This window comes from Gossypium raimondii, chromosome 5, assembly GCF_025698545.1.
Source record: "Gossypium raimondii isolate GPD5lz chromosome 5, ASM2569854v1, whole genome shotgun sequence".
NCBI lineage: Eukaryota > Viridiplantae > Streptophyta > Magnoliopsida > Malvales > Malvaceae > Gossypium > Gossypium raimondii.
Genome location: NC_068569.1, coordinates 7,123,464 through 7,144,821, shown reverse-complemented (window position 1 = coordinate 7,144,821; position 21,358 = coordinate 7,123,464). Strand labels below are relative to the sequence as shown.

At 33.6% G+C, this 21,358-nt stretch overlaps 2 protein-coding genes across 3 annotated transcripts; one reads left to right on the top strand and one right to left on the bottom strand.

Annotated features, from left to right (window-relative positions):
- Positions 1-850: 850 nt before the first annotated feature.
- On the bottom strand, positions 851-5,861 carry LOC105769187 (ATP-dependent zinc metalloprotease FTSH 10, mitochondrial). 2 transcript variants are annotated; one of them, XM_012589658.2, is made up of 8 exons: positions 5,544-5,861; positions 5,203-5,437; positions 4,770-4,841; positions 4,178-4,308; positions 3,221-3,700; positions 2,275-3,042; positions 1,711-1,938; positions 851-1,503 (listed from the first exon to the last, which is right to left on the bottom strand). In XM_012589658.2, the coding sequence occupies exons 1-8, from the start codon at positions 5,592-5,594 to the stop codon at positions 1,021-1,023; spliced, it is 2,448 nt and encodes an 815-aa protein (XP_012445112.1). In that variant the 5' UTR covers positions 5,595-5,861; the 3' UTR covers positions 851-1,020. The 2 variants fall into 2 exon arrangements, with proteins under 2 accessions (XP_012445112.1, XP_012445111.1); XM_012589657.2 differs by having other exon boundaries at positions 5,203-5,440; positions 5,544-5,860.
- Positions 5,862-7,413: 1,552 nt separating this feature from the next.
- On the top strand, positions 7,414-8,860 carry LOC105770391 (uncharacterized). The gene has a single exon (XM_012591570.2). It carries the CDS (start codon positions 7,573-7,575, stop codon positions 8,749-8,751), a length of 1,179 nt encoding a protein of 392 aa, XP_012447024.1. The 5' UTR covers positions 7,414-7,572; the 3' UTR covers positions 8,752-8,860.
- The last annotated feature ends 12,498 nt before the right edge of the window (positions 8,861-21,358 follow it).

The window sequence follows — 21,358 nt, the reverse complement described above, 5'->3', positions numbered from 1 at the left end:
GCACAAATTGGCCCAATTTAAATGAGCCATTTGCGGATTCAAGGTTTAGAAAGAAGGCCTATCAAAACATTCTGCAATTTTGGGTAAATACTCACCTTATTGTTGCTGTTTTTAAAAAAAATTTAATATTAACACCTAAAATATGCCACCACTTATGAAAATAAAATATTCAAATCAGATCTTTATATAGACCTCAACTCTCATTTTACTTGTTTTCTTAAACGATATGGGATTATAAGCCTCTATAAACCCATGTCCCACATCACTTAAGAAAATAAAGAAAATGAGACTTGGAGTTAATTAAAAACATGTTTTGGAAATTTTATTTTCAAAAATAGCATCAAAAAATAAAAATATATTGAAAGTGTTTTAATAAAATTGATCTAATCCCGTAATTTTTCTTAAAATCGACATTTTTGAAAAATGGGATAAATCCTAAAATTGTACATGATCTATAATTTAATATGTGATTGTATACATAAACTTTGATTTTGCACAATCTTATACATGAAATTTTGATTTGATCTAGTTCTTATAAATTATTAATACAATTATTGATATAACATCATTTTATATTTATATATTAAATACATAAATAATTACATTTATCTAATATTAAAATAAATTAATGTATTTATTTCTTTAAATGTGTATGATTAAATCAAAATTAAAATTTTAAATATACATTTGAACCATAATTAAAATTTCACATGTATAATTACATCAAATTAATTCATGCATACAATTACAAATTAAATCAAAGCTAATATATAATTTTAAAATTTATCCCTTAAAATTTGGTCGTAAAACATGTTATATTTCATATTACATTTTCGAAATAAAATTTCAATTCAAGAAACATATCTCTGAATTTAACAACTATTGTTGACAACTTAAAATCATGTACAAATGATACAATGTTAAAAAGCAGCCAAGACATGGTCATTAATAGAGATTCGAGTAAAAAGGTAACAATTTATTAGCCCAAATGTACAAAATCAAACTAACCTGAAAGATCCATCAAGTTGGGACAACCTGAGGAACAAGGGGAGGTGCGGAACCATCATCGTCCGCAATCCCACCCTCCGGTGTTTGCATGCTCTTAGTTTCTTCATCTTCAAAACCTTGCTTAAATCTGTCATAGTTGGTAAGTTCGCTTGATTTAAATGGTCGTTCGCCCAAAACTCGAACCAGATCCTCCTGGTGAAGAACTTCCTTTTCAAGCAACAATTCAGCAATCTGGGCTACTTGTTCTTTATGTTCCTCTATAAGTTGTACTGTTTTTTCATACGCCTTTGCTACCCACTCACGCACTTCACCATCAATGATGGCACCCGTCTTATTGCTATAGGGCTTCGACATCTCAAATCCATCTTCTCTCAGAGGAAAAGAGAGGAGACCTACCTTGTCACTAAAGCCATAAACTGCCACCTGGGCATACGTCATCTTAGTCACCTTTTCCAGGTCATTTTGCGCACCTGTTGATATCTTTCCCAACAAAACCTGAATCATGAAAATAAATATTAGTTTAGATGCATGGACATCATAACCGAAATACTTGATTTACGTTTTGAATTCTAGTTTGTACATCAATGTTGGAATATTTTGGTATGACAAATACCAAAAAGGGAGTCCTCAAGTAACTATTTCCCTGAATTCTTGTTTTTATTTGCACCCACCCATACATGACATAAGAAAATTTCAAATTACCTGTTCAGCTGCTCGACCACCAAGGGTCATGCACGTCATATCAAAAAGCTGCTCTTTTGTCATGAGAAGGTTTTCATTCGGAACATACTGAGCAAATCCAAGTGCTGCTGTACCACGAGGAACAATTGTGACTTTCAAGAGGGGTTCAGCATGTTCCAAGAACCAGCCAGAAACAGCATGACCTGATTCATGATAAGCAACCGTTTTCCTTTCAAGTTTACTTATTACCTGTTTGAAACCCAAAAGAATCTGGTTATTAGGGTGAAGAAAAGAAAATGAAAAGGAACTATAAAATAATGATGTTAAGTCAATTATCACTTCTCTGGACATAACATGTAATGCAATAATCACCATCTCATACTAATGACTGGTAGAAAGGCAATGTTTAACTGAAAGAAGTCGCAGGTTGTACTTCTCATCATTACCAAACAAAAGTGAACATGAAGAAGACTTAATTTCAATATTCTCAAGGATAATAGGTATCATATAGTCATCGAAAGAAAAACAACTACACAAGCACAGAAAAGCAACAATAAAACAATCACATAGACAAGAGATAATTACCCTGTTCTTCTTCTCAAGACCACCAATAATCCTGTCTATAGCGGCCTCAAAATGGTCCATTGTGATCTGTGCCCTTTCACTCCTTGCAGCAATTAGAGCAGCTTCATTACAAACATTAGCAATGTCGGCTCCGGCAAAGCCAGGGGTAAGAGCTGCAAGTCTTTGAGAGTAATATGATGGCTCATGATCAAGCTTTATCTTTCTCAAGTAGACCAGAAATATCTGCTCACGGCCTTTAATGTCAGGTTTATCAATTGAAATTTGACGATCAAATCGCCCTGGCCTCAATAGAGCTTTGTCTAAGATATCAGGCCTATTGGTACCTGCAAGGACAACTACTCCTGAAGTGGTTCCAAATCCGTCCATTTCTACTAGCAATTGATTAAGAGTACTTTCACGCTCATCATTAGAACCTGAGAAACCTCCGCGACCTCTTGCTCGACCAATTGCATCAATCTCATCGATAAATATTATACTAGGAGCACACTGCCTTGCTTCTTGGAACAAGTTCCTCACCCTGGATGGTCCAACACCAACAAACATCTCCATGAAATCAGAACCTGATATTGATAGGAAAGGTACACCTGACTCACCAGCAGTTGCTTTGGCTAGGAGGGTCTTTCCCGTACCTGGAGGACCCACAAGCAGAGCACCTTTTGGAATTTTAGCTCCTAGGTCCTCATATTTCTTTGGGTTCTTAAGGAAGTGCACAAATTCCATGATCTCTTGTTTAGCCTCATCGCAGCCAGCAACATCTTTGAAATAGACCTACACATACCAGAAACAGAAACGATAGGAAAATGACTCGGTGATTACCTTCTCATATTCTTGCAACACAAAGGGAAAAGAAGGCCCATAAGTTTGGGTAATAGAGACAAAGAAAACTGGAAATTTTCAGATTCAGGTTTTCCATTTTATGCACCTGGATAAGAAACAGAAAACTGACCTTATTCTTGGAATTTTTATCCACCTTGGTTATATGGGCCTTTCCTATGTTGAAAATTCCACGGGCACCCTTACCACCACCTCCACCGACACCCAATCCACCTTGCATTCTCCGTCCCATATACATGAGGGTTCCAAGAAGCAATAAAGTTGGTGCAAACCTCATCAACTCCTGGTACCACATCACATCAGAGGCATATGTCACGGGAACATAATCATGTGGGTCAATCCCTAAAGCTTCTTGGGCTTCTTCCAACTTCTCCTCAAAAGACTCAACACTTCCAATGGTGAAGAAGCATTTGTATTCACCTCCATGCCCTCTGACAGAAGAACCATTAGCAGGACCTTGGATAAGATCTTCACTTGTTTGATTGTATGGTGTGTTCCTCACATACACTTTTGCAACTGACTTATTAGAAACAACTATATGATCAACTAAACCTGGTTCCAGAAACTTGTTCTTGAACTCTTGGAAACTAATCTGCAAGAAAAGAGATGAACTTTGCTTATCTCTAAAACCCAAATACACGTGGAAGAAAGAACTAAATTCTAAATTGGCAATAGCCAGTGTGATTCTATATACATTTAGGTCCATTTAAAATTTTTATCAACCTAATACTGAATTCCAGAATCCAGAATTCAGAACCAAAAATATCAGAGATGGACGAGCTTTAAAATAAGATTTCGATAAACTCAATTCATTAATCACCTGTAAAAGGAGGAAATTTCTTAAATGCAGCCAAAAAGTTACATAGTAAATATCTACTTTCTAGAAATCTCTTAAGTGCAGCCAAAATGTGCTTATACACATACATCCATTCTAGAAATATCTACTTTCTAACTTCAAAATATGAAGAGTCCTAAAGCATTTAAAAGATCACCCCCACATCAAAGTAAAAATTAACCCACTTAGGCATGCAGAAAATCAACAAGCTGAAATAACTTGAGTATTGCTTACTTGTTGCTGCTCAACAGTCCAGGGAGACATAGAAAGAAACAATGCAAGTACAAGCAAAGGGGTAACCAAATTTTGAAAAAGCTTCAGGAAAGTTTCCTGAAAATTCCATTGGTCATCTGTCTTCGAATCCTCTGAAATTGTAGAAAAAAAGTTGAAAAATGTTAAAGTTCTATGCAAGCTATCATGCAGGGAATATAAGAGTAGATTCAAAGAACACTTATATACATTAAATAGTAAAAACAAAGGCAGTCACAGTGCTATACTCTGATACGCGACCTCAACATAGTAAAAGCCTACATGGCTAAGACAATCATCCGACAAGATATCATTTCAAAATCCTATCTTGTAGCTTCTCACATTGCATGATTGCAAGAGGGAAAGATTGATAGATAAGTCTACCATCACCTATAGCTTTTAAGAAAATGGCACCACGCTTCACTTCTCTCAATGCTAACTGTTGCTATCAGATGTCAATAAAATTATTTCTCTTTGAGAAAAGAATTTAAAACTAACATCTTCGTGATGTCTTTGCAAATTTATAACATTGAAAAAACTAGTTAGAAATAAAGGGGGAGGAGAATACGTAAATCACCTTTGGAGTCAGGTTTTTGGTCATTTTGCTTTGGAATTTCCTTCTTTTCCTTAGGGTAAAAGTTTTCATAGTCTGCAAATAATAAAAGACAATAGCAAAAAGTAAGAACTCTAAGTTCAAGCCAATGCAAATATCAAAATTTTCTAAAGTTATTTTTCATCAACCCATCAAACTGTTATTATTAAAAAACAAAATAAACATCCCAAAATGCTAAGACTCTAAACTTGCTTAACGCTTAAGACTTAAGAACAAGACGTCTCATAAAAAAGGAAAAAGAAAAATAAAGACTTTATTCCATTTCAATCGCCTCAAATTATCAAGAGCTATCAATTTTGCTAATAAAAACTAATAATGGCAACATTCATCAACACTTCTAACAAATTAATGACCTATCAACTTCGAAATAAATAAAGAAGGGGATATTTTGGCTTACTCTTCTTCTTTGGGGCTTCACTTGAGAAAAAGCGACGGATTCTAGGGTTAGCAAGAACGAAATTCAAATCTGACAAATAAGCCTTTGAAGTAAACTCCTTTCCAGCTCCTATTGAAGCTAGATATCCTCTCAAATACCCTGATTGCCCAATTATTCGATCTACGCTCCCGCTCAAAAGCGGCAAGTTCGGCGACGTTCCACCGGTAGTGGCACCTCCTTCGCCACGGTACAACAACTTCTATTTTTTAGAGGAAAAAAAAGAAGATAAATAAGCCTTAAAAAATAAAAATTGAACTCAGAAAAAATATATTTAAATTAAAAAATAATAATGGAAAACATACTCTTGAATGAGAAGATCGGGGAGATGATCGGCCAAGCTTAGAAAATATCATAATTCGATGATTTAAGGATGAATAAATCGAAGGTAAAATATAAATTAGAAGATTTTTTGGGGGAAAAAAAGAGCTTTTTAAGTAAAGAAATAATCTAGTAAACAGCGTTAACGTATTTTTTTTTCGTTTTTTCAGGTTTTTGGGTTGGATTTCAAATCGACAAAAAGAGAGGTATTTGCGTGAAATTTTTCTTTTTCTTTTGGGAAATGGGAGAGGAAGATGATAAATAGGGTAGGGTGTATCAGTACGGGAGCTAGATATTTTTTGGGTTATATTAAAAATGGGATTTATTGGTATGGTCGTGAAATTGTATAAAGATGACCAAACGGGTAGGTTCATTTCCTGCATTTTCTTGGCAAACAAGACACAAGACTAGAGGTGTGCATGGTCGGGCCGGGCTCAATTAAAAATTTAAGTTCGTTTGCTAGGTTTGGCTAAAAAATGGGTTTAAAATTTTATCTAAGCTCGACCTAAATAAAAATGTTAAAACCCGAGCCCGACCTTGCCTGTTCATCTTAATTTTTATATTATTTTTATATAATTTTAAAATATATATAATACATCAAAAATACTACAAATATTAAAATAAATATTTCTCAACAAATTAAAAATAAATTTTAAAAAATATGTATAATTAAATAACACTAAGATAGATGCAACTTAACAAGCAAATGCATCTAAAATAATAACAAAATTAACAAATGTCTTTAAAATAATAACAAAATTAACAATAAAATAAGTTTTATACAATATTCAAACAATAACAACAAAATAGTAGAACATAATAGTAAAATGGTAGCAAGATAGGGAGAAAACAATAAAAAATAATATTAAACAAATTTTGTCCTTTCGTGAATTTGGGCCAGGGCAGGGTCGGGCCAAATATGTCTTACCTGAGGCCCAGCTCATTTTTATTACGGGCCTTATTTTTTTATCTAAGCCCATTTTTCGAGACTATATTTTTATCCAAATCCTCTTACATTTCAAGTGGACCTTTGGGCTGGGCTGAGTGGCTTGATCCATGAACAAGTCTACACAAGACCAACCAGCCCATGGTTTCAATAATAATATCTTTATAAAAAAGATAACAAGAATAATAGTAATTTAAATTTATTTTGGATTTAATAAAATGACACAAATTTTTATAAAGTTATAAAAATATTACAAAATTTGTAATTTTTCTTCCTTTGTATAACATTTTAAAAGGCAATGATGTATAGGAAAATAACTCGTAGAAAATTAATTTAATAGCAAATTAACTCCAAAATATATTATATAATACTTCACTCCAATTTGTAAGTTTCAAAAAAAAAATGAAAAAGTGTCAATTATTACCAAAACTTCTAGTCTTCTTTTCTTATTTGATTTTTTTTGTACAAAAAATTATTAAAACAAAAATAAATTAGACTGAACCTTACATATAAATACATCTCTTCAAAAATTTGAAGAACGTTATTTTTGTCAAGCCATCAGTAACTTTATTCCTCTCTTTGAATATATGTCTAACCTGAATCATTGAGGAACATTTGAAAAGGACCTTAATGGCACGTCCTATCTAATTTTATTTGTTTAAATCAGGATCCATTTGATTGTTTTTGTTTTAATTGTTTGATTAGTTGAAAGCTAGTGTGAGAAGTAATTTATTATTGTTTTTATTATATTGTGTTAATGGGACAAGTTTGTGAAAAAAATAGCTTAAAGAATTCATTTCATGCGACCAAAGCTTTTAAAAAAATCAAAAAGGAAAATTAATCTATAATATTTTATACTGCAATTGGGTTACCGAAGAAAACAATACTGGGCCAGTGAATAGATTCCCAAGTTAGTAATTGGGCCGAGGGTCTTCCTTTTCCTGCTAGTAATCTGCGAGTTGTTAATGGCTGCAGAAGAGATTTCATTTTATCTTCAAAGAAAGCAACAAATGTTTCACCGTAGATTTCCATAATAGTTTTTTGCACCCCCATTGTTCAACCAATCCATGGAAACTGCCTCAGTGCTGTTGCAGTCGAGAACAATCCCTTTCGGCTTCAACTTGAAATGTAACCAAATTGTTTCTTGCAGGCATTTCAACAAACAATTTCAAAGCAAGGGTTTTTATTCCCATCAGAGCCTCAAACTCATCCAGAACCCATCAAGCTTCAGTCTCTTACCATCACCACTTCATAAAACAAGAACCCAGTTTTTTTCGCCTCTCAAATGCTCATTTTCCGACATTCCTAGCTCAGATTCTCAAAACCCTTTGCTTAAACCCTTCAAAAACCTCTCTTTCGATTCAGTCAAATCAAGTCTTTCTGAGTTAACGCCTATAAAGATTGTGAAATGGGCTACTACTGTTTCCCTTGGAATTGCAGCTACCAAATGGACTGTAAAATTGGCTTTCAGCCCTTTCTTTTGGATGTACTTTAGCTGGAGTTGGTTGTTCTGGCCATGGTTTGTAGCCATAGCCCTTGCTGTTTATGGTTTGTATTGTTTCCGAAAACATTCGATTGGTGAAGCAAGCATTGTGGAGCAACTTGCAATTGTCACTTCAGTGTTCGCTTGGCTAACTCTAGTACCCCCTGCTTATTTCAATGGCTATCTTGAAGGTTGGCCCTTTGTCTTCTTCTTTGTCTACCACTATTTCTTTTTCTTCAACGTCAGTGTTAGAAAACGACTGTACGGGGATTATTATGCCCGTCCACATGATCCTAAGTGGGATGTGAACCCACCCAAATGGTATCGCCTTTTGTTCTGTGTTGGAGTCATGGTAGGGCACTGGCTTGCTGCATTTGAAGCACCGGAGCTTCATCGGATCCCAGGAGGTTGGAGCAATGTTGGAGTGTGGATATTGATTGTGGTAACTCTTTTGATGCAATATAATTCAACATTGTATCTTGCAAAGTATTCAGAGAAGGTTGTGGTGCCAACTGCTGTTGTCCAATTTGGGCCATACAGATGGGTACGGCATCCAGTATATGCATCTACAATGCTTTTATTTGCAACTTATTGCCTTGCACTTAGAGCACCTCTGAGCTTGATGTTCGTTGTAGCAGTTTGTTTGATGTATTATGAACAGAAAGCAAAACTTGAGGAGGTTTTAATGGTAGAGACTTTTGGAGAGAGTTATTTGGAGTATGCGAGTAAAGTTAGGTGCAAATTCATACCTTTTGTGTACTAGCGGCAAACAGGTATGCAATGTAATGAAATTATTGAACTATTTAAGCTTTGGACTTAGGTAAGTGCTAATGCTTTTACTGAAATTTTTGTTGCTTTTTCATTGATTTTCATATTGGTTGCAGCTCTCTTTGTTCATTGAATGATACATATATATTTGAACTTCTTGAATAAAATGAATTGACCTATTGATTATGATCATTAATGGCAAATGCTCTCTCACGTTTGCCAAGGTCGGGAGCTATCTGATTTAGTATTCATTATGGAGAAATCACACCTTAATATCTTATTTCTTTAGAAAAATTCAGTTAGTTCTGGTAGTCTTTTGTAAGTTCGTTATGCAGAGTTAGGTTGTGCTCACGGAAGTGATCTCTAGATTGGTGTTTAAGAAAGAAGCCATCTTCGAATAAGAATATCCCTAACTAGTATTTGGGATATGGCTGGATCCTGCAGATGTAGGAACTTGGAGTCTTGCTCATTTTTTATTGGACATACTCGTTGAGTAGAGAATGATCATTGAGGAAATCCGAACATACTGTTGGTTTATTTGTAGTACTAGAGGAGCTAAGCTTTACAATTTTAAGATCTCAGGAACACGAGTTACTTTAAATTATGAAATTCCAAGTTTAAAATTACTGAAAGGTGTTTTAATTTGTGAAGCACTGAAGTTTTGTCAGACAAGATCCACTTTCCTAACTTACTACAAATTTGAGCAATGAACACTACTGGGATATTGATACAGGTATAAGTAGCAATGCATAACACAAGAAAAGACAATATATATATGTGTGTGTGTGTGTGTGTGTGTGTGTGTGTGTGTGATGAGAGTCTTGTGAGGTAAAGGTTAATCTAAGGCAGGATGGTTCACATCAGGTTGTTTGCTTTGTATTACTGCTAATTCTTACCACTTACCAACTTTTATCAGTGTCCGTCATATAGCAGTAAGGATCCATAAAAGCGTTTATAATGAGACATGAGATTAGACTGCATACAAATATAACTGAATGTTACGCTGTGGTTTCTGGAATGATTAGATGTGTATTTTTAGTGCTCTGCGTCTAGGATATTGCTTTTGTAAGTGCTATGAAGGCATTAAAAACAACAAAGGAAAACTACATTTTACAAGTCAACTAATGTACACTCATCAATTTAGGTGCCTCTTTTTTGTTTTGCACTTTATGAACACGAGGAAAAAGTTATATTCTTAACCATTGTGGAATTCAAATAAGTTTGATCCGTTTGTTTGACAATGAGCAGTGGTGCTGCATTTTCATGATTTTTGACTAGTTGTCCATAGTTTAGTCTTGATATCCTGCAAGAATATTATTTTTAAATCATTTGAAGTCTAAAGAGCTCCCATCTTTATCTTTCCTATTATTAAACACAAATATAGAGCAAAAAAGAAAGGTGAAAACTCTATCCTTTGTATTCCTCAAATGGCCATACAGAGCAAAATTGCAAAAACCGAGATGTGGTTGCCAGCATTCTGTATGAACCAACTAGCTTGCTTAAATCCCCTGTATGGAGAGGAGCTTCCTAGATGAGCAGGTGTCAGCAAATTGTACTTGTTGTCAATTTAAAAATATTAGGTACGTTCTGAGTGTCCCGGTTTGACTTCTAGATGCCTGCACTGTGGCGTTTGGAGACTGGTTCGTGTAGGATGTGCTTTCAATGGGTTCTCAAACTTCATTTGCATGCATTTACCACATTTATAAAAGAATCATCATCATTATTTTTCTAGTCCACCTATCCTATAACTTAACTGAACTATCTAATTAATCATGGCATGCAAACTTATATGGACTTCTAAAATTAAAATGAAAGTAATTCGTCACCAGGGAAAATCCAAAAATAAATCATCAAGACATCTCTCATGATATATGCCACATATATGTATCGTGAACATTTCCCCTTTTGTGTTATTTTCTAATAATTTTATTGTCAAGTCTCAATCAAACCAGAACAGGTTATGACACAAATGGGGTGGACTATGGTATTGAGCCCTGCGCATGACGACACTGAAGTTTAGGGCCCTACCTTGTAACTTGAATCTCAATTGGGCCTACAAAACAACAGATTCATAAATTAAATTTTAAATTTAAGTTTGATTTGGTTATGTTTAAAAAATAACTAATTTCAATCTCCATCAATACTGTTAATATTTGTCAAAATTTTTAATCTAATATTCACCTTATAATAAAAATATAAAATTTAGGATTATATGTGAAAAAAAACCTTAAGAAAATGTAAAAAAAAAAAATTCAATTAAGCCCCATAATAAATTCGCATCCAATTAAAATAATCAATTAAGCCCCTCCATTAACGGTTTTTGTCATTGACCATGTTGGCCGTTAAAAAAAATTGATGAAATAATTAGATGGTGACACGTGTAGTTTCTGGTTTAATCTAATATTTTCCCTACAAAAATCAAAAAAATTATTTAAAAAACATAATTAAAAAAATTAAAATATTATATATTATATGTTTAAACTTATTAAATATTAAAAATATCATAACCTATTAGGTCACAAATTTGTCAGTTCGATTGATCTGTCTAGTTCAATTAAATAAAACATTAAAAATAAAAAGATCTATTCATCTGTTTCCCAGGTCAACCGATCTAATGACTTTCTCTGAACCAATATCCTTGTCGATTTCGGTCTAATCGGTCCAACCAACTAACCCGGTTCAATTCAAGTTTTTATGATTATTTTATAAGTTTATATCAATTTTAGTATTTTATGATTTTTAAAGAATTTTAATATGCTTTTATAAAATTTTAAATATTTTGAATATGTTTTATAAATTATATAAATTATTTTATAATATATTAGAATTTTATATTTTAATACTTTTTATAATCTTTTAATCTTTTATAAGTTTATATAAATTTTCATTTTTAATATTTATATTTTCTATAAATTTTCTTATATTGATATTTATATATATATATATATATATATATATATACATATATTTTAATAATTTTTATGTGTAAACCAAGTGCCACCATCTGATTGGTTTGATGACAAACTTTAAAGAAATACTTAACACAAGAGAGGAAGATAACCAAAATCAATTCACTGTTATTAACTTCAACAATTATGCCTTTATATAGGCTTACAGAGAAATTAAACCATGGAAGTAAGATTCTCCACTAACAGACTAATGAAAACAGAATAATCCTATCAAGATTAAACAAACTTATTTGACTAACAGACTTGCTAATAAATAGGAGTTAACAAATTGACCATAACACTTCATAAAAAAATAGAAATGTGGTGTAATTAATTTTCCATCAATCCCTTCCTTAAACTGAAAGCAGATTTCCAGCTTAAGCAATTTCATCATGCGATCCCTCCCTCAATGTGCAAACTCCCAAAGCTTTCTCAACTTCATGAACCTTTCAATCTTGAGAGGTTTGGTGAAAATATCAGCAGCTTGATCATCACTTCTACAATAAACAACTTCGATAATTTGCTTCTTCCTGAGATCTCTCAAGAAATTAAATTTTACATCTATGTGTTTCGTTCTTCTATGCAAAATAGGATCATTTGACAATTTTATAGCTAAACTGTTGTCACAATAAATTGGAGTAGGTTCCTTCTGTGGAAAAAAAAAACATTCGCAAGAATGTTTCTTAGCCAAATTGCTTGAGTAGCACATGTAGTGGCTGCAACATACTCTGCTTTGGTGGTTGACAGAGTAACAATCAATTGTTTTTTAAATGACTAAGAAATAGCCCTTGATCCTAGCATGAACACATACCCCAAAGTGCTTTTCCGATCATTTGTATCTCCTGCAAAATCACTATTAGTGAATCCAATGAGATTAGACTTTACTCATTTCTTGAATAAGATCCCATAATCCGATGTCCCTTGTAAATAACGAAGAATTCTTTTAGTAGCAAGAAAATGCATCTCCTTTGGGTGTTCCATGAATCTGCTAATAAGACTAACGGAATGCATAATATCAGGTCATGTGGCTGTCAAGTACATCAAACTTCCCACGAGTTGTTTGTATAAATTGCTGTCAATCTTCTTACCAGAAGGATTTTTCTCCAATTTCAGACCTAGCTCAGTGGGAGTGACCACAGAATTGCAATTCTTCATCCCAAATCTGTCTAAAATTTCCCCGACATACTTCTTTTGTGAAATAAAAATTCCACAATCTGATTGATATACTCCAATACAAAGAAAATAATGCATTAACCCAAGGTCAGACATATCAAATTCTTTCATCATTGATTACTTAAATTTATCAAGCATCATTGAATCATTCCCAGTATAAATTAGATCATCCACATACAAGCACGTAATAACAATATTCTCATTCTCAACTTTGCAGTAAAGAGTATGCCCATATGTACATTTCTTAAAACCTGCTGAAATGAAATAAGCATCTATTCGACTATACCAGGCTCTTGGAGCTTGTTTCAGCCTGTATAGTGTCTTTTTTAATCTATATACCTTCTGTTCACTACCATATTTCACATAACTAGGAGGTTGATCGATAAATACCTGCTCTTCCAACTCCTCATGTAAGAAAGCTGACTTTACATCAAGTTGTAGAACCAGCCACGAGTTTTGTGCTGCTACTGCCACCATCGATTTGATTGTGTCAAGCCGAGCCACAGGAGCATATACTTCTTTGTAATCAACACCGAATTTCTGCTTGTAGCCTTTAGCTACTAAACGAGCTTTATACTTGTCAATCTCACCATTTTTTTTAAATTTGGTATTGTAAACCCATTTAACTTCAATTGACTTTTGTCCTCTTGGAAGATCAGTTAACTCCCAAGTGTCATTCTTTTCAATTACAACAATCCCGTCATTCATAGCTTCCTGCCATTTCAACTTTTTACAAGCATCGTCAAAATTCACAGGATCACAATCTGCAAATAAAGCAAAAAGTGTCTGAGGATCTTCGTCATCTTCAGATTGATTCTCACCGACCACATAATTTTTCATCCACATCGACTTTGTTCTGTTTCTTTTACCACGCCCATTCTGTTGATCTGCTTCAACTGTAGGTTGTTCCATTGCTGGTTCTGTGATCTCCTCACTAAAATCAGTTGGAATTTGCCTCAACTGCTGGTTGTCATTATTTTTTTCCTACGACCAGAACACCTGCTCATCAAAAACTACATCACGACTCATAATAATTTTTTTGGTGGTGGGGTTATATAATTTTTAGGCTTTAGATGTATTGCTAATGCCAAGAAAAACACACTTCTCAGCCTTGTCATCAAGCTTTGTCCTATTCTGATCCAGCACATGAGAATAAGTAACACATCTGAACACCCTGAAATGACGCACATCCGGTTGTCGACCTGACCAAGATTATTCCGGTGTCATATTTTGAATAGCACGTGTAGGGCTTCTGTTTAAAACATGAACACTCCAACTCACCGCCTCCGGTCAAAAGAATTTTGGAACATTACTTATTCGTAAGAGATTTCGAACAATATTTAAGATTGTTCGATTCTTCCTTTCACTCAACTCTATTTTGTTGATGAGTATAAGCAGCAGTGAGTTGTCTATGGATCCCATTAGAGTCACAAAAGCTTACAAATTCTTGAGAAAGATATTATCCTCCACAATCACTGCAAATAGCTTTAATTAACATTCCAACTTTCTTTTCAACCAGCGCTTTAAAGCTCTTAAAAGCTACAAAGGCTTCAGATTTTTCATGTAAAAAGTAAACCCAACTCTTCCGACTGAAATTATCTGTGAATGTTATAAAACAACGCTTACCTCCATTTAAAGTTGGATTCAGTAGTTCGCAGATGTCAGAGTGAACCAGTTCAAGCTGTTTTTAAGCTTTTCAGGCTTTTTCTTTTGGAAAACTATCTCGAGGCATTTTTTCCACAACACAATCTTCACACACTCTTAAAGGAATATCGAATGTAGAGAGACCAACAACCATCTTTTTTTGTTGTGGTGTAATAGCCCGATTTTAGGCCTAGTCGGAACAGTGGTTTCGGGACTATAAATCCGACGAGAAAAAAAAATGTAATGGCCTGAATTTTCAGAGGTGTCGGAACGGTGATTTGAGATCACTAAATTCGACAAATGGGTAGAAAATATTATTAATTTAGTAAGTATAAATTAAATGTGAAGTTAGGAAAATTTTTGAAATAATGAATAGTGCACTAGAAATAAATATTAAAATAATTAGAATCGAAATGAGGTATCAAGACCTCGGGGACTTTAAACCGAGCCATAAATATTTTTATAAATATTTATGGAGTGTTAAAAAGTTAGTATTAAAGTTTCTTTAAGAAAATTTAAAGTTCCGATAATTAATTGAACAAAAAGGACTAAATTGTAACAAATGCAAAATTTTGGGAAATGATTAAATAGCTTAAATGATAAAACGAAGAGGGGTTAAAAGGAAAATAGAGCCAAGGTCTATTTGGGCTGGACGGCAAAGGCATGAAATCAGCAAGAAAGTAAGAAGAATTAAGGGTAAAATTGGAATATTGAAAAATTTGCTTAATAAAGTTAGGACCAAAGAGGAATTATCTAGATTTCTCTTCATTTTTCTGAATTCTCATCAGCTAAAACACCATGGAAGGGCTTCTTCAAGCTGGTTCTTCATATTTTTATTACAAGTAAGTTCAATTCTTGACTATTTCTTGAAATTTTGTATTTTTATGACTTTTACAAATAGGCCCACTTGTTAAATTCATTAGTTTTTGATTTTATGAAAGAATTTGAAAGTTGATATGAATATGTGCTGGAATTATATGATGATTTATCATGAAATTAGAGCTTTAAATTGTTCATATGCTGATTTTATTGAAAGAATTGAATAGAAAGTAAATATTTGGGACCTAATAGTAAAAGAGTTTGAAGATAGAGTTATATGTGGAAATTCTGAATTTCAATAGTTGTGTAACAACTTATAATGTCTAGGTAAAGTATTAATTGAGAAAATTAGATTAATTGAGGGGTTAATTGAGAAAGGACCGAATTGTATAAATTGTGAAATTTGGGGCAAAATGGAAATCAACATTTTGCAGTAAAGCAGTTTTGGACAGCAGCAGTAGTGTAACTTTGAAAAATCACCAAAAATAGTATAGATTTAATTAGAGGATGAATAAAATATGAAACTAAAGCTTATTGAGTCTAGTTTCTTATAAAAGAAACGGTGTGAGCAATGGAATTGTAAATCATGAGATATAATAGATTTTGTGAGACAACGTCAGAATGAATTCGGGTTCCCCTGTTCTGACTTTGGAAAATTATTAAAAATTGTAAAAAAATTATTATGAGTTATAATTTATATGGTAGAATCCTTAATGAGTCTATTTTTAGAAGAAACAAATGAAAATATCATCCGAATTCTGTACAATGAGATAATTAATTTTTAGTGAAGAGTGGTCGGATCTGTCAGACAGCAAAACAGGGGAAAATTTAAAGAATAAACTGTACTATTTGGCTGAACCAAAAATTCTGAAAATTTTATGGTATGAAGATATGTGAGTCTAGTTTCAGGAAAAATTAACGGATCTTAATTTGGAGCTCTGTAGCTCCAGATAAAAATAATTTAGTGACTCTGACTCGGATAAACAGTTTTGAATATACATGTGAGTGAATAGTGAAATTATAGCTAATGTTGTTTAAGTGTGTTATACACATTAAGGATGTGGAATGGAGAGGAGGAGGACAAAAATTGGGAAATATATGAATGATTTGTGTATAATTGGTCATATGCTTGATTTTAATTGATAAACGATGAAATAGAAATGATGCTTATATTTGTGCATTATTGGTCATGGTTTAAGCTCATGTGTGAAAATAAAAGTTTCATAGTATGTGTGTATGGTATATTCGGTATAGGATTTAGCATGAAATAATGTCATGAATGGTTTATGAATTAACACATGTTGGTAAGCCTGATACATGAATAAATGTTGTGCTCATCCATGCTTATAATGCTTATACTATACGTGTATTTGGCTAACATATTTGGTGTATATGCTTAGACTTTGGCCAAGTAGTGGCTAGATTATGCCACGTTAAATTTATAAGTTATGCATTGAAATGGTTTATCGTGTGGTTAGTTCCAAAAAGAGTTATGTTTAAATACACTAGCTTGCAACTATAGTTGAATGATATGCTTATATCTTGTGTGATGTGCGTAGAAACAAGTGTGGAAAGATAATTAAATAATAAGTTCATATGGCTGAAATTTAATGATTAAATGTTAATTTCATGAATTATATAATGTATGATGAAATATATTTATTGTTGAAATGAGAATAAAATAAGAATGCAAAAATCGAATAAATGATCAAATTAAGCGGAACGCCGGATTTGAGTACTTCTGATCAAGAGATAAAGTGATAAGTGGTAGCTTTAGCTACACTTATCTGATCAAGTGAAAAGTGATAAGTGCTACACTTATCTGATCAAGAGACAAAGTGATAAGTAGTAGCTTTAGCTACACTTATCTGATCAAGTGAAAAAGTGATAAGTGCTATACTTATCTGATCAAGTGAAAAAGTGATAAGTGTTGTACTTATCTAATCAAGTGAGAAAGTGATAAGTGTTAGCCTTAGCTACACTTATCTGATCAAGTGAGAAAGTGATAAGTGGTAGCCTTAGCTACACTTATCTGATCAAGTGACAAAGTGATAAGTGGTAGCCTAGCTACACTTATCTGATCAGGGACAAGTGATAAGTGATCATACGTAAGACCATAGTTATACTATGGCAAAGTGAAAGTGAAGTACTCAATTTTCTGTAACTGTTCCCTAATTTGATTTAGGATGGTAAGTGACAAATGGACCCAAAAGAATTAAAGTAAATGGATAAGTGGTAGTGTATTTATATCAGGACGATGTTGTTATTCAAGCTAAAGTAATATTTTCATTGCAAAATTGAGAATTTCATAAATGTGTTATTGAATGGTATAATCAATAAACATTGAGTGAAATGGTAAATACATATTAGTGTTGAACTTGATGTCATTGAATTGTACGTGAATTAAATGGAAATTGCTAGTGATATGATCTAAATCGTGAGCATGAGAAATTGCGAATTGAAGGAAATGGAAATGAAGCATTGAATTGCATGAGTATGTATCGGGTCTCGTAAGCCCTAATTATTATGATTATAATATTTTGAGGATATACTGTGAAAAGTTACAGGAGCATGTTAATTATTTTGAAAGTTTTAATTTAGATGAAGTTTTATAACTCGGTTAAATACGTTTACAAGTGCATGTGTTTTGGTAATGCCTCGTACCCTATTCCGGTATTGAATACGGGTAAGGGGTATTACATGTAGTGTTTGCAGTCCTCCAAAGTTCAAGTGCTTGAACCTGTAATGCCAAAGCCACGCCAAACTTGTTTCTTGTGTTGAAAAACAAGAATGGTCATGTTTAATATGTTGAATATGCAATGGAAAAAGCTTATTGGCTGTCATGGTGACATTAGCAGTTAACCTAAGATTGACGTATTGGATCTTACACACTCCATCCTTGATAATCACCTCATAGCCTGTAACAGTCTGATTTTTAGTGATGTTAGAAATAGTGGTTCGAGCCACCAAATCTGACAAATAAGCTCGTAAATTTTTATTATTTAATATTTACGAGCCAAATGTGGTTTTTAAAATACTTTTGAATTAGTAATTTGTGTTTTATAATGACATATCTTAATCCTGAGTGGATGACGGATTATGTATGCATGACTCATATACTTTGATGTAAATGAAAGCTTGATTTCAAATAACTAAGGAACTGAAAATTAGTACGTTGGGTATACGTCTTTTGCATAATGTAGCATTATTCCGCAACGATGGAATTCATATCCCAATTAAGGGTAAATGATATCATTTTATTGGCATTACATGATTGATGAAAAAAGAACATATGTTATTCGTGCACGTGAGGATGCCTCTGCACCTGATGTGATTACTAGTACTTTTTCTCTTATTGATACTGATATATTTGCTTTAATTGATCCTGGTTTTACTCATTCATATATCTGTACGAATTTAGTGAATAATAAAAATTTATTTGTTGAGTCCACTGAATATGTGGTTAAAATCTCAAACCCCCTGAGCTAGTATGTAATGGTGGATAAAATCTGTAAGAATTGTCTATTAATGATACGAGGTTATTATTTTTCGGCTGATTTAATGCTATTGTCATTTGATGAATTTAATATAATTCTGGGTATGGATTGGTTGACTCAGCATGATGCCGTGGTAAATTGTAAACAGAAGTATATTGTATTGAAATGTCAGGACGATGAATTACTCTGTATTGAATTTGATAAATTGAATGGTTTGATTAATGTAATATCAGTCATGTCAGCACTGAAATATATCAGGAAATGGTGTAATGTTTACCTTGCTTATGTGTTGGACACTAAAGTATTTGAATCGAAGATTAAATTAGTGTCAGTGGTATGTGAATATCCTAATATGTTTCCGGAAGAATTACCTAGATTACCACCGGATAGAGAAGTGGAATTTTCTATAGATCTTGTTCCTGGAACAACACCAATATCAATAATAGCACCTTATAGAATGGCACCAACGGAATTGAAAGAGTAGTTAGTTGTAACAGCTGGATTTGTTTGTATGTATTCTGTAAACCACTCATTCGTAATTTAGAAGAAGACTTTTTTTGCCTCTCCTCTTCGGCCCTCATATACGGGCCTTCTACTACTGGATGCATCTCTTCAAACTGAAGCTTGAGCTTGGCTCTCAGCTTCCTCGAATTCAGCTCAGTTGGATGACATTACTATATGAAAAACATATTTGAAATGGTTAGGAGATATCACACTATCACAGGTTATATAATGGCTTGTATAGCTAGACTGGTACATGCTACGTTAGTCCGAGAATCGGCTAAACCGTAGCTTTGATACCAATAAATGTAACACCCCTAACCCGTATCCGTCGCTAGAATAGGGTTTAAGAGTATTACTAGAGTTTACCGATCAGACGCATATATTTCATATTACTTCATATTCATATCAGAAATTAGTCATAAATTTATCTTATCGTCCATTATATGAGCGCTCGAGGCCCTAAACATACATTAGAAACAAGTCAGGACTAAATCAGAAACTCGGCGAATTTTTCTCTTATTATTGAACCTTGAGTTAAAGAAATCCCATCACATCCATGGGTCTAAGGTTGGGCCATATGATGGTCTTTCTTTAACTCAAGGTTCAATAACAAAGAAAAAATCAATTCTAATTTTCTCGACTTACTAATAATGTTTGACTTGTAAACTAATATATGACTGATATGTAATAATAATAAATTTCCTAAACACGTGTTACATTTCATCATATAATCTAATAATGTCATCAAACCGAGATGAATGTGATAACGGGAGCTAAGAGCCAAGCTCAATAATAATGTTCAAACCGAGATGAAGCATAAGAGCCAAGCTAAACTTCGCTCAAGAGTGTTGAGGTCCGTGATTTGAGGTCGAGAGGAGGCAAAAGAAACATTCTTCCAAATCATGAATGAGTGGTTTGCAGAATACATACAAACAAATCCAACTGTTACATAACCCTTTTCTTAGAGTTGACCCACGCTAAATAAATTTGTCTTTAGATTCGGAATATAGAAAACATCAAAAATACTTTGCACAGATGAGAACTTTGTTTGGATCTTTACCTTTCTTCTTCATTGGACAAAAACGAGAGAGTTGTCACCAAACTTTACTGTTGTTCGAAATGTCTCATCGAGCTTAGAGAACATTGATCGATCTTCACACATATGATTGCTACAACTTGTATCAAGATACCATAAATATTTTCGAGTCTCCTCATTCGAATCACACACCATTAATAGAGTAACTTCTTCCTCTTCCTCTTCATCAGTTGCTGCTACAAAATTTACCTTTTCTCTGCCGCGGTCTCTACCATTCCCTCTCCAATGGCCTCGACCTCGACCTCCGCCACTGTCTTCATTTAGGTTGGTATAGCATTCACTACGGTAATGACCGTACCTGTGGCATCGAAAACATTCAATCTGGGATTTGTCTATAGCTTTTGGTTTCCCATCAGGTATGCGATGATCCCAAACATTTCTCCTCTCATCGGCGCTTCTTCCCCTCCATTTGTTGTTACCATGCCTAGAATCTTTGTGAGTCGGCAGTGCCTGCAGCACTTGCTCCCCACTCTCCTGTAAAACGAATTTTGACTCATGAATCATTAATGAGTTTTTTAACTCATCAATGGAAAGAGCATCGAGGTCTTTTGATTCCTCAATTGAGCAGACAATAAAATTATATTTCGACAACAAGGATCGTAAAACTTTTTCAATGACAGCAACATCTTCAAGCTTTTCTCCATGAGTACGCATCCTATCGACGATTGTCATTGATTTGGAGAAATAATCTGAAATAGTCTCTTCTGGCTTCATGCGCAAATTCTTAAATTCCCCTCGCAATGTTTGAAGCAGTGCATGCTTTGCCCTTGCATTGCCATGATACTTCTTTTTCATTGAGTCCCAAATATGTTTTGCCGTATCCTTGCAAAGAATCGTTTCAAGAATTGAACGATCAATTGCTTGGAACAAATAATTTTTGGCCTTCAAATCTTTCAGCTTTTGTGTATCAATCTCCATCTT